The following is a 13,415-nucleotide window of genomic DNA, read 5'->3' as shown; positions in this document are numbered from 1 at the left end:
CAGGTTCACTGTTGGGCTATTTTTGGAGCCTCACTGTTGACCTTAAAACAAATGAGTTTGACCTCATTGAACATCACTGAATGTGATTTGATTTTTGTCAGGCAATAAAATGCTAAATGAAGGTAAACTTCCTATAATGATTTAAGTGTCTCGAATCATTTTGAAACGCGCCGTGTGTCGCCACATTATTTGAACCCTGCAGGTTTCACACATCCAGGGATTTTCTTTTGGAAACTGCACATAAAACATTAAAATCAAAAAATCATTTGGCAAAAAATGTTTGAATAAACACATGAAGATCCTGGTTAAGTGATGATAAAGAGTCAGAAAGCAGGCTGACATTTTTAAATATGCTCTGTTCCTTCTGTCATAAAAAGCAACATCTGATGTTCAGCCTTTATTCCCAAACTGTGTGCCCTGCAGCTTTGCAGGAAAGTCCCTTGTGTTCCCTTGTTTTTTTAAAGTTACTTTCATTATCGTTTCGATATTTAGAAGAAGTCACGTGGCTTACTGTTATGATATTGTATTTGCCATTTCCTCTATAGCTATTTTTAGTAAACTTACTAACGAACATCTTTATTCAGGTTTGTTCAAACGTGAGACGTCTGTTTCTCTGCATTTTCCCTCTTAACTATTTTTTTTTTTGGACTTTGTCCACAAACTATTACAAATGTTTTTGTAGCTGTATTTGTAAATGTTCAGTATTTTAAGCTTCTTCTGTCCTTTTCCATTTATCTTCATGCTTTATAGTATAAATGGTAAACACCGACAGTTTATGCTGCAAACGCAGATTTAGACTCCATAAAACAGGATGTTTACTGAAGCTCTGATGGTGTCAGTGTTCACGTCATCCAGCATCTGTGTGCAGCACGCGCAAACGACGGACCTCTGTTGATCGCCCAGCATGGCACGTTCAGTCACAATGTTCAGGTAAAACGCTTTTATTCATCGACAGCAACGCTTGCGCGCACGATTCTTGTCGGTTTTTCCGCTACTTGTCTTTTAAAAGCTGAACTGATGGCAGGAAACTCTTTGCAGTCTCAGTCATGTGGTCTGATCTGTAGTCGCTGGTTGTCTATAAAAAAAAAGTCGTAACAGGAAATTTGGCAGCATGTTTTCATTCTTATTAAACCTGCTCGCGCGGACCCTTAGCAAAAAGTAGTTTATTCAAGTGTACTACGACTTATTTTATACTAAAACGGAGGGAGTATACCTGAAGTTTACTTTTTATATACTATATTTGATAGACTTACGAATAGTATAATAAAGTATGTTTGGCTTATAGTGAAAAGTATAAAGAAAAGTCTTAGACATTAATACTAAAAACTACACTTATACTTTAATACTAAGCTAATACTTGTACCTTAGTATACTTTTTACTTCTTTCTGCCACAAAGTACTCACACTTAGTTTATCTTGATCCAAGTACAGAATGAGGTCAAGTCGTTGATTCAGCAAAGGACGACTTGATTTCATAGAGACTCTTTATTTCTGAAATGCACCTTTAATGATTTAAGCAGGTATTTGTGTGGTATTTTTTTAAATGTTATATGAATATATCAAACTTGTTATCAACATCCTGTCTTGTGATTTTGTAACTACATTGCAGTCTGGTATACAAAAAACTTCTGCCAAATGCATTAACATCAATATTATGCTAAGCAAACATACTTGTATACTTTTTTTTTCATAAAAGTATACTTAAAGTATACTTCATTAAACTAAAATGTGGACTGGAAGTATATACGTAATACACTAGTAGTATATAGATTGAGTGTACTTGTTTTTACTTGAAAATGTACTTTTGTAAACTTATAAATGTTCCAATTTAGTCCAAAGAAGTATTAAATTAGAATACTTTCCAGTACACTACATGGTCCGTAGTATACTTGCTATACTTATACTCAAGCATACTTAATAAAATTAACTTCAAGTATACTACTTTTTGCTGAGGGGAAGCGAGTGTGCGTATTTGAAAACATAATAATCTGTTTAGGCGCATTTCTCTGTCAAGGGACAGCAATGAATCAGAAGGACTTCACTCATCCAACTAACGATGGGTTCAAATGCATCAAGTAAACGGGAGAAGTGTTATGATCCCAGTGACCCCACGATTACATTTGTCGACGCAGAGGACGACCTAGACTGTAAGTTTTACATAATTAACAGCCTAATTTTCTAATGAATCGAGCTGAAAGTCAACATTTTAATATGTTACAGCATCTCACGTTGAATTAAATAGTTTAAATAGTTTTCTGTTTGTGCTTTTTCCAGTTTTGTGTGAAGGTTTCGCTTCTCTGAGAGCGCAGATGTCCTGTGGTCACGCTGTGACCCCGATGTCTCTCACCAAGTGGTGCCTGAAGCAGTTGGAAGAGGTATGCTATCATGCTAACAACATATTTAGTTGCTCGTTTCCAAACTGTGGCTGTGTTCGAAACCGCATACTTCTCCTACTACTCATACTCACTTTTTGAGTTAGTATGCGAGTTTGAGTAAGCGAGAAGTTCCCGGATCCATACTAGATTTGCCGAAATGTTGGGTATGCATCATGAGGTTACTACTCATACTCAAACTACCCAAGATGCAACATAACGTGACGTCGCCGATCGTCATTTCCTGTCAAAACGGCAGTTTCAAGCTAGCTACAGCGAGGGTAGGTTCACTTCCTGTTTTCAAAACAAAAGCACCAATTGTATCGTAATGGCTTTCCCTATGATAAAAGGCAACGGGTGTTTTATTTTTGTGAAAATAACCGAAAGTAAGTTGCTCACTACGGCTAGCTTTAGTAGCGACGAATTCGTGGGAACAAAATTGTAAATAGCCGGTATTTTGTCAGGTTTTCAACACGTTGGGGATCTAAACGACTACTTTCTCGCCTGAAAATGTTTCAAATGTTGCTAAAGTTTACAGAGTTTAGAGCTTAAGCGAAATCAGCTTCGAGGCCGGCTGTTTCAGCTCGGGTAGGAGCGAGATGCATTGTGGGTAAACGCTGATCAATGAGTATGCAGTATGCAGTATGGAAGTATGTAGTATGCGGTTTCGAACACAGCCTGTGATTCTGATGACTAAGTCGACTTCTTTGCTTTCCAATAATTCAACACAGGGTGAAAGCAGATTTGCCTGTGGCCAGTTTGGCTGTGGTGCAGAGTGGTCCTATGCAGAGGTTTGTAAAATGGCTCTTCTGACCCCTGAAGAGAAGGAGCACTTTGAAAAAACCCTGGCTCTCAATGCCACTGACACCAGATCAGTAAGTGTCATGTATTTAGTGGCTGTATGTGGAAAATTGTCATTTGAAAATTGATTAAATGATTAAAATAATCCTTTTTTTTCACTTATGTGCCACCTCACAGTGTCCTGGATGCAAATCCATTATGGCGAGACAGAATTTATCTTATCTGAGCGTCCGCTGCAGCGTGTGCTCAGCAAAGAGAGGACGAGCATATGACTTCTGCTGGCAGTGCATGAGGGAGTGGAAGGGTCCACAGCCGCGGTCAGAGCGCTGTGAAAATGACGGCTGCAGCGACCTGTCACTGCAGACACTGAGAACCTGTCCGGACATCGTCTTTGAGTCTTTAACGGGGGTCACCGGGTGTCCCTCCATGCGGGCCTGTCCCACCTGTGGCTCCCTGCTGGAGCATAGCTCAGAAGAATGTAAGAACGTTGTGTGCCCTCGGTGTAAGGTGGAGTTCTGTTTTGTGTGCCTGAAGAACGCGAGTAAATGTATAAGAAGCAGTGTTTTTGGACGGTGCTCCTCTGGTGTCGCCCCCAGACAGACGTCTATACCTGTGTGGCAGAAGAAATAATATGAACACCACCAGGCTGTGTGTCTCCATTCATTTTGATGAGAAATATAAGGTAATACAACTGTGCCTTATTGTATCTTCTGTGGTTTTGAAAAACACATTTCTGTATAAAACAACTGACCAGAATGTGTCATAAGTTTGGTTGTTGTGATTCCTGAGCTGCATGTTTTTTTAAAAAGTTTTCTGGCTTTATCTGCTTAACTTGTGAAAGTACTTTTAAATTGATTTCATGTGGATAAAATATTAAGTATTAGTGCTTAAATGACCGTGTTTTCTACAAGGAGTTGAACATTTCAGGAGTGGGTGATCAGGTTTGATTGTTGGATGTCAGCAGCTCACCAATTTTTATTTATTGTTTTATAAATATTGCTTAAACCTAATCGGTGAGGACTTTAACCCCACACTTGACCTTTGAACCCTCCCACTGCACTGAGCTCACTGATTGATGAGTCTGTCTGAAATAAGCACCAAACATGAACTCTGACATCATAATTAAGGAAAAAGCTAAAAGTTCTCACACATTGTCACAAGTGCTTTTGTTTTCAATAAAGTGTGCATTAATCAAATTGTGAATTAATGTTTTCTTTTTTTTAACTTTTCAAACTTACATTGAATTCCTAAAACTTGTTCATGTTAAAAATGTTTATTTTAGCAATAAAGATAAAATGACAACAAGCTGCTGAACAGACTCAAAAAGCTCAAACAGTAAAATCCAGCTTTTAAACAAAGAAATGAGTAAAATGACTCAAACTATCTTGTATAAAATGTAACGGTCAAATTTTTTCAGATCAACGATTACTTTTAAATACATGAAATGTATTTTCTTACATATATATAATTTGTAAGCAGGACTTGTAAAGATGTTTTTCACATGTGGGATCTGTTCTAAAAGGAAATGAATACTTCATCCACCGTTTCACTCCAAAATCAGAGCAAAGTTTACCATCAGTGCATTAGAAAGGCACCTGTGCGCACTCTGTTTAGGTTAGATTCTTCCTCAGATATATGGACAGCCCCCTAGATAATTAAATAATTGCATATTTTGGACTGACATGGATAATTTAACATGTACTCATACTTCTTAACATGAAATCAATTGGTCACCGTCTATATTCTGTAATCTTTTAAAGTGTCGAAAGCTTACTTCTACATAAAAATCTAATTTGATAATTAATTCTCAGGATTATACTCCAAAAGATATATAGTTGGTCAGACTTTATTTACATAAAGCTTAGCAGGAAACCCCCTCCCCTCCCCCCCAAGTTACTTTCATTTTCGCATAAACGTGAAGAAGTCACGTGAGTTATTGTTCATATTCTCGGTTTGCTGGTATTTGTCTGTATTTGAATGTTTCTTCTGTCCTCTGAATTTCCATTTATCTTCATGCATCAGAGTATAAATGGTAAACACGGACAGTTTATGGCGCAAACTCAGAAAAAAAGTTGTGTTTGCTGAAGCTCTGATGGTGTCAGTGTTTACGTCATCCAGCAGCTGTGTGCAGCACGCGCAAACGACGGACCTCTGTTGATCGCCCAGCATGGCTCTTTCAGCCACAATGTTCAGGTAAAACGCTTTTATTAAATAATAGCAAGGCTTATCACTTGTCTTTTAAAAGCTGAATTGATGGCAGGAAACTAGTCGCTGGTTATCTATTTAAAAAGTCGTACCAGGAAATTTGGCAGCGTGTTTTCATTCTTACCAGACCTGCTCGCGCGGAAGCGAGAGTGCGCATTTGGATAATAAAATGATCTGTTCAGCCGCAGCCACATTTCCATGTTCAGCGACATCAACGAATCAGGGGTTCACTCATCCAGTTTGTCTGACAGAAGAATATTCAGTCGAAAGCTTTTGTTGTTTCGTTTATTTTAGTCAAATAATCCGACAAACGATGGGCTCAACTGCATCCACTAAACGGGAGAAGTGTTATGACCCCAGAGACCGCACGCTTAAATTTGTCAACGCGGAGGACGATCTGGACTGTAAGTAGTCATCAGTCATTTTTATAAAATAATTAGCTCAAATTTTATAATCATACAGCATTTTGTGTTGAATTAGATCGTTTTCTGTTTGTGCTTTTTCCAGTTTTGTGTGAAGGTTTCGCTTCTCTGAGAGCGCAGATGTCCTGTGGGCACGCTGTGACCCCGATGTCTCTCACCAAGTGGTGCCTGAAGCAGTTGGAAGAGGTATGCTATCATGCTAACAACATATTTAGTTGCTTGTTCCCAAACTGTGACTCTGATGACTAAGTCGACTTCTTTGCTTTCCAATAATTCAACACAGGGTGAAAGCAGATTTGTCTGTGGCCAGTTTGGCTGTGGTGCAGAGTGGTCCTATGCAGAGGTTTGTAAAATGGCTCTTCTGACCCCTGAAGAAAAGGAGCACTTTGAAAAAACCCTGGCTCTCAATGAAACCGACACCAGATCAGTAAGTGTCATGTACACTGTAAATAATTTCCCCGTAAAATAACAGTAAAATACTGGCAGCAGGGACGCAGTGCGACTACTGTTACTTATTCTAACAGTATATTACCGTTTTTTGGTTTACAGTATATGACCGTAGAATAATGGTAGGTGTTGTAGTTATTTTACAGGGCAACTACTGTTATTTATCAAACAGTATAATACTGTTTTTTTTTTTTGGATTACAGTACATGACGGTAGGATAACTGTGTTTTAGTCATTTTACAGCGCATCTACCGTCATTTTTTTAACAGTATAATAACGTATTTTGGATTTGGACAGCAATTCATTACAAATACTGTTTTATGCTGTTAAATTACAGTTATCTACTGGTATTGTTAAATGACTGATTTAACCAAATTGAGGGATGAATATTCAACAGTATTTTACAATTATTGTCAAATACACTCGGATACTGTTGTAAATCCACCGTAAATATACAGCAATTCGTTACAGTGTATTTTGTGGCTGTACGTGGAAAATTGTAACTTAAAAATTGGGTTTGAATGCTAAAGAAATGATTAAAAATAATCCCCGTTTTCACTGATGTGCCACCTCACAGTGTCCTGGATGCACATCCTCTGTGGCGAGACGGAGTGCATTTAATCTGAGCGTCCGCTGCAGCGTGTGCACAGCAAAGAGAGGACGAGCATATGACTTCTGCTGGCAGTGCATGAGGGAGTGGAAGGGTCCACAGCCGCGGTCAGACCGCTGTGAAAATGACGGCTGCAGCGACCTGTCACTGCAGACACTGAGAACCTGTCCGGACATCGTCTTTGAGTCTCTAACGGGGGTCACCGGGTGTCCCTCCATGCGGGCCTGTCCCACCTGCGGCTCCCTGCTGGAGCATAGCTCAGAAGAATGTAAGAACGTTGTGTGCCCTCGGTGTAAGGTGGAGTTCTGTTTTGTGTGCCTGAAGACCACGCGTAAATGTTTAAAAACAAGTGAGGAGTATGAAGCATGCTCCAGGGGTGTCGCCCCCAGACAGACGTCTATACCTGTGTGGCAGAAGAAGTATGTGTGGCGGCCGTGGATCAGTGGTTAGAGTGGTCCAACAGCCGAAAGGTCGGCGGTTCGCTTTCCACTGGAGGCGTGGCAGTCCACCTCGGCCGGAGTGCCCTTGTGCAAGGCACCCTTACCCCCATGTTCCCCGGGCGCTGTGATTGGCTGCCCACCATGGCAGTTGCCAACCTGGATGGGTCAAATGCGGAGGAGTAATTCTGTGTTAACATTCGTTGTGTACTTAATAAAAAGTAATCTTAATATAAACACTGCGTATCTCCATTACTTTTGATTAGAATAATTGAGGTAATACATTTGTGCCTCACGGTATCTTTCTGTGATTTTGAGGATCAAAAATCTAATTTCTGTATCTCAGACTAAAATGTGTAATAATTTTTGTTAGTTGTTGCGTTTCCTCCTGAACTGCATTTCTTTGTTTTATGGCTCTGCTTAATAGTGAGATTACTTTTAATTTGATTTCACATCAATAAAATGTTATAGTCCTTAAATGGGTGTTGTGAAGATGTCTTTTACCTCGTGGCGTCTGTTCTAAAACGATATAAAAACTTTCTCCACCACTGTTGCAGTCTAAGATCGGAATAAAGTTTTCCTTTACTTGTCCATTAAAAAAAAGAAAACCAGATGTAAACTCTTCAGGTTGATTCTTTCTTCAAAATATAAACATACAACTAAATCAAATCAAATTTATTTGTATAGCACATTTCATGTACAAAACAATTCAAAGTGCTTCACATAAAATAAAAGCATTGCAGCAGAGAGTGGAAGAAGCATTAAAATACATAAAGGAATATAAAGAGAAATAAATAAAATAATTCAAATTAATTTAAAAACAAGCAACAGTCTAGATAAATTCAAAGATATCGTGCAGATTTCATGCATAGACACATGAGAACAGAAATGTCTTTAACCTGGATTTAAAAATGTCTCCATTTGGTGAAAGTTTAATCTCCACTGGCAGTTTGTTCCACTTGTTTGCAGCATAACAGCTAAAAGCTGCTTCTCCATGTTTAGTCTGGACTCTGGACTGGACCAGCTGACCTGAGTCCTTGGATCTAAGAGCTCTGCTGGCTTTATATTCTCTGAACATATCACAGATGTATTTTGGGCCTAAACCTAAACCTAAACTACATGTTTAAATCCTTTTACAGCAAGAAAAATCACACTTTGGACTGAGCTGGACGATTTTACATGTACTCATCTCACTTGTGTTACAACCAGGCTCGTTACACTGCAACACAGGCGGCTGAACGCAAAGGGTTAACTTTATGATTCAGGTTTCTAATATCCGATCAACTGAGTGCGAGCCCTTTCCAGCGACCGTTCTTCAAAAGACAAAGAAAGTACTTTCATTGTTAAAAACCCATTTAGGCTTACCTCAGCACGTGAAGCGGTGGGGACCCCCTCAAGCCACACCAGGCATGATTTATGCTCACCTTCACAGGTGCAGCCAGTGAAGCCAATTAGAGCGCCTAAGTCCTTGCACCACCCAAAGACTTGTACTGCCTCAGTGAGGGTAAAGAGAGGCCTAACACTGGTCACGATCTATATTCTGTAACCTTTTTAATTGCCAAAAGTGTCTTTCTAGAAAAATCATAATTTCTTAAAGATTAACATTCAGTATTTTAAGAACAAAGTATATATGAATGAGGAAACAATCCGGTGATCATCTTCTGTTCTCTAACCTGTTATAGTTGCACTGAGTTGAGCTGTTGCCTCTCAGAGCATTAACGACAGATTGTGGTTATATTGTGTTGTTTTTTGCCAACACTTCACCAAAGAGAAGCTTTTGCCCAGTTTACTGTTGGTCTGTTTTTGGAGCCTCATTGTTGACCTTTAAACAAATGAGTTTGACATCTAAATGCCAATGAATATCACTCAATGTTATTTTATACAGTGACGAAACCCGACATTTTTTCCATTGAATAAAATGCGAAATGAAGGGAAATTTCCTGTAATGATCTGAGTGTCTCAGATCCTTTTGAAACGCACCGTGTGGCACCGCATGATTTGAATCCTGCAGATTTCACACATCCAGGGATTTTCTTTTGGAAACTGCACAGGAAAGGGCAACGATTAAACTTTTTAATCTAATTAATCACATGATTTCCCTGATTAATCACGATTAAGCGCATTTGTACGCAAAATCCAAAAATGAATTCAAAAGTAGCGTATAGCTTTTAGCATTTAGTTTTATTTTAAATGTGCTGCCATATGAATGAAAGTGCCATAACATTTGTTGTGCAAACACACTTTTAACATCAGCATCTTTCTGTAGTTTTTATGTAGAAGCCTCGCTCCACTGTCTGTTTCCTTGAATGACTTGCTGCTATCAGTTGTGTGTTTTGCCTTTAAGTGATATTTTAGACTGGAACTACAACGCTGAGAAGACAATTCAACTTGGCAGTGTTTACAGATGACTTTGGTTCTGTCGACTCCACCGTCTGGAAGAACTTTAAAATGAAAACGGCCGAGTAAAAGTTCCGTACCCTTCTCCATGTTTGGTGGATCCGCCGATTACTTTCTTTTCCAGTTCTGCAGCAGACAGCAACAGACTTTTACAAAATAAAAGGCCTGTGGGCAACAGACTTTTATAATAATAAAACCTGCGCTAATGCACGATAAAATATTTATCGGCATTAAATAATTAACGAGTTAACGCGATAATAACGAGTTAACTCGCCCGGCCCTAATTAAAAGCAAATAATAAAAATGATAATAATAATAATTTGGCAACAGTATTTGAACCAACATACACTCAGCTCCCAGGAGATCCTGGTTGAGTGAGTCTCAAATCACTGTTTATACAGTCACAAATGTTTGTTATTAAAATAGCTGTCAATATGATTATATAGGGTTAGAAAATAGGCTTACATTTAAAAAAGGCCACGTTCCTTCTATCTTAAAAAAAGTACCATGTCACTCATATGCAAACCAAGGTGTTCAGTCTTTATTTACAAAACGCTTTCAAGGGAAGTCCCTTGTTTTCTGAGTTACTTTCATTATCATTTAGAAGAAGTCACGTGAATTATTGTTGACATTCTTGGTTTGTTGGTACTTTTTCCAACAACTGTTAAAATGTCTTTGAAGCAGTAAGCTTTGTAAATGTTCAGTACATTAAGCTTCTTCTGTCCTCTGAATTTCCATTTATATTCATGCATCAGAGTAAAAATGGTAAACACGGACAGTCTATGGGGCAAACGCAGCGTTGGACCCACATAATGGGGTGAGTCAGTGTTTACGTCACCCAACAGCTCTGTGCAGCACGAGCAAACGACAGACGTCTGTTGATGGTCTCGTGTCACTTTCAGGCACAATGTTCAGGTAAAACGCTTTTATTCATCGACACAGCAACGCTTGCGCGCACGATTCTTGTCGGTTTTTCCGCCACTTTGTCTTTTATAAGCTGAATTGATGGCAGGAAACTCTTTGCACTCTGAGTCCTGTGGTCAGATCTGTAGTCGCTGGTTGCCTAAAAGTGTTAGAAAGTCATATGAGAAAACGTGGCAGCTTTTTTTCTATCTTACCAAACCTGCTCGTGCGGAAGCGAGTGTGCGTATTTGGATAATAAATTTCAGAAGGACTTCACTCATCCAGTTTGTCTGACTGAAGATCTTTTGTTATGTTGTATATTTTGCAGTAAATTAATCCAACAAAGGATGGACTTAAATGCATCAACTAAGTGGGAGAAGTGTTATGATCCCCGTGACCTCACGCTTAGATTTGTTGATGCAGAGGACGATCTGGACTGTAAGTAGTCATTAAGTGTATTTTTTTCTTTAATTTCCAAAGAAGTAATGAGTTATCATTTTCTAAAACTATATATGGATGTTGTAGAGCACAACACTACAACATAAAGTGTATAGCCTTGTGAATTAAACTGAAAATCAAAATTTAAATCATTTAAAATAGTTTAAATAGTTTTCTGTTTGTGCTTTTTCCAGTTTTGTGTGAAGGTTTCGCTTCTCTGAGAGCGCAGATGTCCTGTGGGCACGCTGTGACCCCGATGTCTCTCACCAAGTGGTGCCTGAAGCAGTTGGAAGAGGTATGCTATCATGCTAACAACATATTTACTTGCTTGTTCCCAAACTGTGACTCTGATGACTAAGTCGACTTCTTTGCTTTCTAATAATTCAACACAGGGTGAAAGCAAATTTGCCTGTGGCCAGTTTGGCTGTGGTGCAGAGTGGTCCTATGCAGAGGTTCGTAAAATGGCTCTTCTGACCCCTGAAGAAAAGGAGCACTTTGAAAAAACCCTGGCTCTCAATGCCACTGACACCAGATCAGTAAGTGTCATGTATTTAGTGGCTGTATGTGGAAAATTTTAACTTAAAAATTGTGTTTGAATGCTAAAGAAATGTCTCTAAAGTCTCTGTTTTCACTGATGTGCCACCTCACAGTGTCCTGGATGCGAATCCATTATGGCGAGACAGAATTTATTTAATCTGAGCGTCCGCTGCAGCGTGTGCACAGCAAAGAGAGGACGAGCATATGACTTCTGCTGGCAGTGCGTGAGGGAGTGGAAGGGTCCACAGCCACGGTCAGACCGCTGTGAAAATGACGGCTGCAGCGACCTGTCACTGCAGACACTGAGAACCTGTCCGGACATCGTCTTTGAGTCTCTAACGGGGGTCGCCGGGTGTCCCTCCATGCGGGCCTGTCCCACCTGCGGCTCCCTGCTGGAGCATGGCAATAACAACTGTAAACACCTCCTCTGCCCTCAATGTAGGGTGGAGTTCTGTTTTGTGTGCCTGAAGATTTATACTGAATGTAGGAAAACCAGCAGCATCTCTGGACCGTGCTCCTCTGGTGTCGCCCCCAGACAGACCTCTATACCTGTGTGGTGGAAGAAATAATATGAGCACCATATTGGAGCTGTGTGTCTCCATTCATTTAGATCAGAATAACTGAGGTAATATAACTGTGCCTTATTGTATCTTCTTTCTGTGATTTTGAAGATCAGAAATTAAATTTCTGTATGGAATAGAATAATCTTTACTGTCATTGTACAGACATCTATAACACAAAATTAAGCTGGCAACCTCTGAAAAAGCATCTCTAATAAGTAAAAAGGGTTAAAACTAGAATAATAAATAAATAAAATCAATATACATGATATCCATAAAACAACCAGAATGTGTCAGTTTAACAGTAAAGGGTCAAAAATGTCAAATTTGTCAACAGCTGTAATAGAATTGTAACTTTTCTTTTTTGCATTATGTGAGACTGTCTGTAGCTGCACAGGTCCTATCAAATAATGACCGTGAATACTACAGATGAAGTTTTATTTTGCCTCTTTTTCTGTAAACAGGGAGAAAACTACAATAAATAAATAAATATAAGACGTTCCAACTCAAATAATGCATCTTTGAGTTATTTTTCAGCTGTTTTCACCATTGTAACAATCCCTGAAAAAAAAGCCACACACACAAAATAAATGAAATGAAATCACGAAAATAAAAGTGTCCACGAAGAGCATCTACAAAAAGGGACAGGTAGGTGTGCACGACATGCAGAACAATGTTGGAGATTGTGTCCTTCCTCTGCTTTGATTCTCTGTTCGACCCAAAGCACCACATCTATTCATCATTTATCATCTTCTTTACTGAACACTGTGGGTCAACATTAAATTTAACCAGTCAAGCATTTTTTAAACAAAAAAGGATTTAATAGTTGTAAATTATAGAGATTAAATAGTTTTATATCCATTTCTCCTGAAATTATATTTAAGGGAGACACAATTAAACAGTGATGAATGTGATTTTACACATTTAAATATTTCAAGACATTAACTCATGAGGGAGGCAGTGGGTGGTGAGTTCGAGTCCCATCTGACCCGGTATTGCTTTTTTACCCTTTTCCCAGTTGTGGTTGGTTCGGCTTGGCTTAAATATGGTTAAATACATAAATACAGGTTAGCATAATGTCACCAAAACAACAGGCAGTGAATCATCTTAACCTTGTCTCTACTATATTTGAAGCTTGTGGACCTGTTTCATGTTGTCATGTGAAACGGTGCTTATATAAAACGTCTCTAAGGAGAGTACGATACAGGCTGCTATGAGGCAGGAGCAAGGCAGCACCATGAAGATAACCGTGGATTTATCAATCATCTGTTCAGAGCCACAGACTT

General features: G+C 39.1%; 3 protein-coding genes across 3 annotated transcripts; all 3 read left to right on the top strand.

The window, feature by feature from the left end:
* The first annotated feature begins 795 nt into the window (after window positions 1–795).
* On the top strand, window positions 796–4,353 carry LOC142368860 (E3 ubiquitin-protein ligase RNF19A-like). The gene is made up of 5 exons (XM_075451060.1): window positions 796–930; window positions 2,015–2,147; window positions 2,275–2,375; window positions 3,104–3,247; window positions 3,351–4,353. Exons 2-5 carry the CDS (start codon window positions 2,057–2,059, stop codon window positions 3,801–3,803), a joined length of 789 nt encoding a protein of 262 aa, XP_075307175.1. The 5' UTR covers window positions 796–930; window positions 2,015–2,056; the 3' UTR covers window positions 3,804–4,353.
* A 747-nt stretch (window positions 4,354–5,100) lies between these two features.
* On the top strand, window positions 5,101–7,849 carry LOC142368649 (uncharacterized). The gene is made up of 5 exons (XM_075450854.1): window positions 5,101–5,366; window positions 5,673–5,782; window positions 5,886–5,986; window positions 6,084–6,227; window positions 6,825–7,849. Exons 1-5 carry the CDS (start codon window positions 5,341–5,343, stop codon window positions 7,305–7,307), a joined length of 864 nt encoding a protein of 287 aa, XP_075306969.1. The 5' UTR covers window positions 5,101–5,340; the 3' UTR covers window positions 7,308–7,849.
* Window positions 7,850–10,512: 2,663 nt separating this feature from the next.
* LOC142368843 (E3 ubiquitin-protein ligase RNF19A-like) lies at window positions 10,513–12,629 on the top strand. The gene is made up of 5 exons (XM_075451039.1): window positions 10,513–10,606; window positions 10,923–11,032; window positions 11,227–11,327; window positions 11,425–11,568; window positions 11,683–12,629. The coding sequence occupies exons 1-5, from the start codon at window positions 10,599–10,601 to the stop codon at window positions 12,136–12,138; spliced, it is 819 nt and encodes a 272-aa protein (XP_075307154.1). The 5' UTR covers window positions 10,513–10,598; the 3' UTR covers window positions 12,139–12,629.
* Window positions 12,630–13,415: the final 786 nt, after the last annotated feature.

The sequence above is a fragment of the Odontesthes bonariensis genome, chromosome 19 (assembly GCF_027942865.1).
Source record: "Odontesthes bonariensis isolate fOdoBon6 chromosome 19, fOdoBon6.hap1, whole genome shotgun sequence".
Lineage (NCBI taxonomy): Eukaryota > Metazoa > Chordata > Actinopteri > Atheriniformes > Atherinopsidae > Odontesthes > Odontesthes bonariensis.
The sequence above is the reverse complement of the archived record's forward strand: the minus strand, read 5'-3'. Positions and strand labels throughout refer to the sequence as shown.

Coding starts and splice junctions, on each gene's coding strand:
- LOC142368860 (XM_075451060.1), top strand. CDS start 2,057: ATGGGTTCAAATGCATCAAGTAAACGGGAGAAGTGTTATGATCCCAGT. Junction 2,148..2,274: donor CGCAGAGGACGACCTAGACT/GTAAGTTTTACA, acceptor TGCTTTTTCCAG/TTTTGTGTGAAGGTTTCGCT. Junction 3,248..3,350: donor ATGCCACTGACACCAGATCA/GTAAGTGTCATG, acceptor GCCACCTCACAG/TGTCCTGGATGCAAATCCAT.
- LOC142368649 (XM_075450854.1), top strand. CDS start 5,341: ATGGCTCTTTCAGCCACAATGTTCAG. Junction 5,783..5,885: donor CGCGGAGGACGATCTGGACT/GTAAGTAGTCAT, acceptor TGCTTTTTCCAG/TTTTGTGTGAAGGTTTCGCT. Junction 5,987..6,083: donor GCCTGAAGCAGTTGGAAGAG/GTATGCTATCAT, acceptor AATTCAACACAG/GGTGAAAGCAGATTTGTCTG.
- LOC142368843 (XM_075451039.1), top strand. Junction 11,033..11,226: donor TGCAGAGGACGATCTGGACT/GTAAGTAGTCAT, acceptor TGCTTTTTCCAG/TTTTGTGTGAAGGTTTCGCT. Junction 11,569..11,682: donor ATGCCACTGACACCAGATCA/GTAAGTGTCATG, acceptor GCCACCTCACAG/TGTCCTGGATGCGAATCCAT.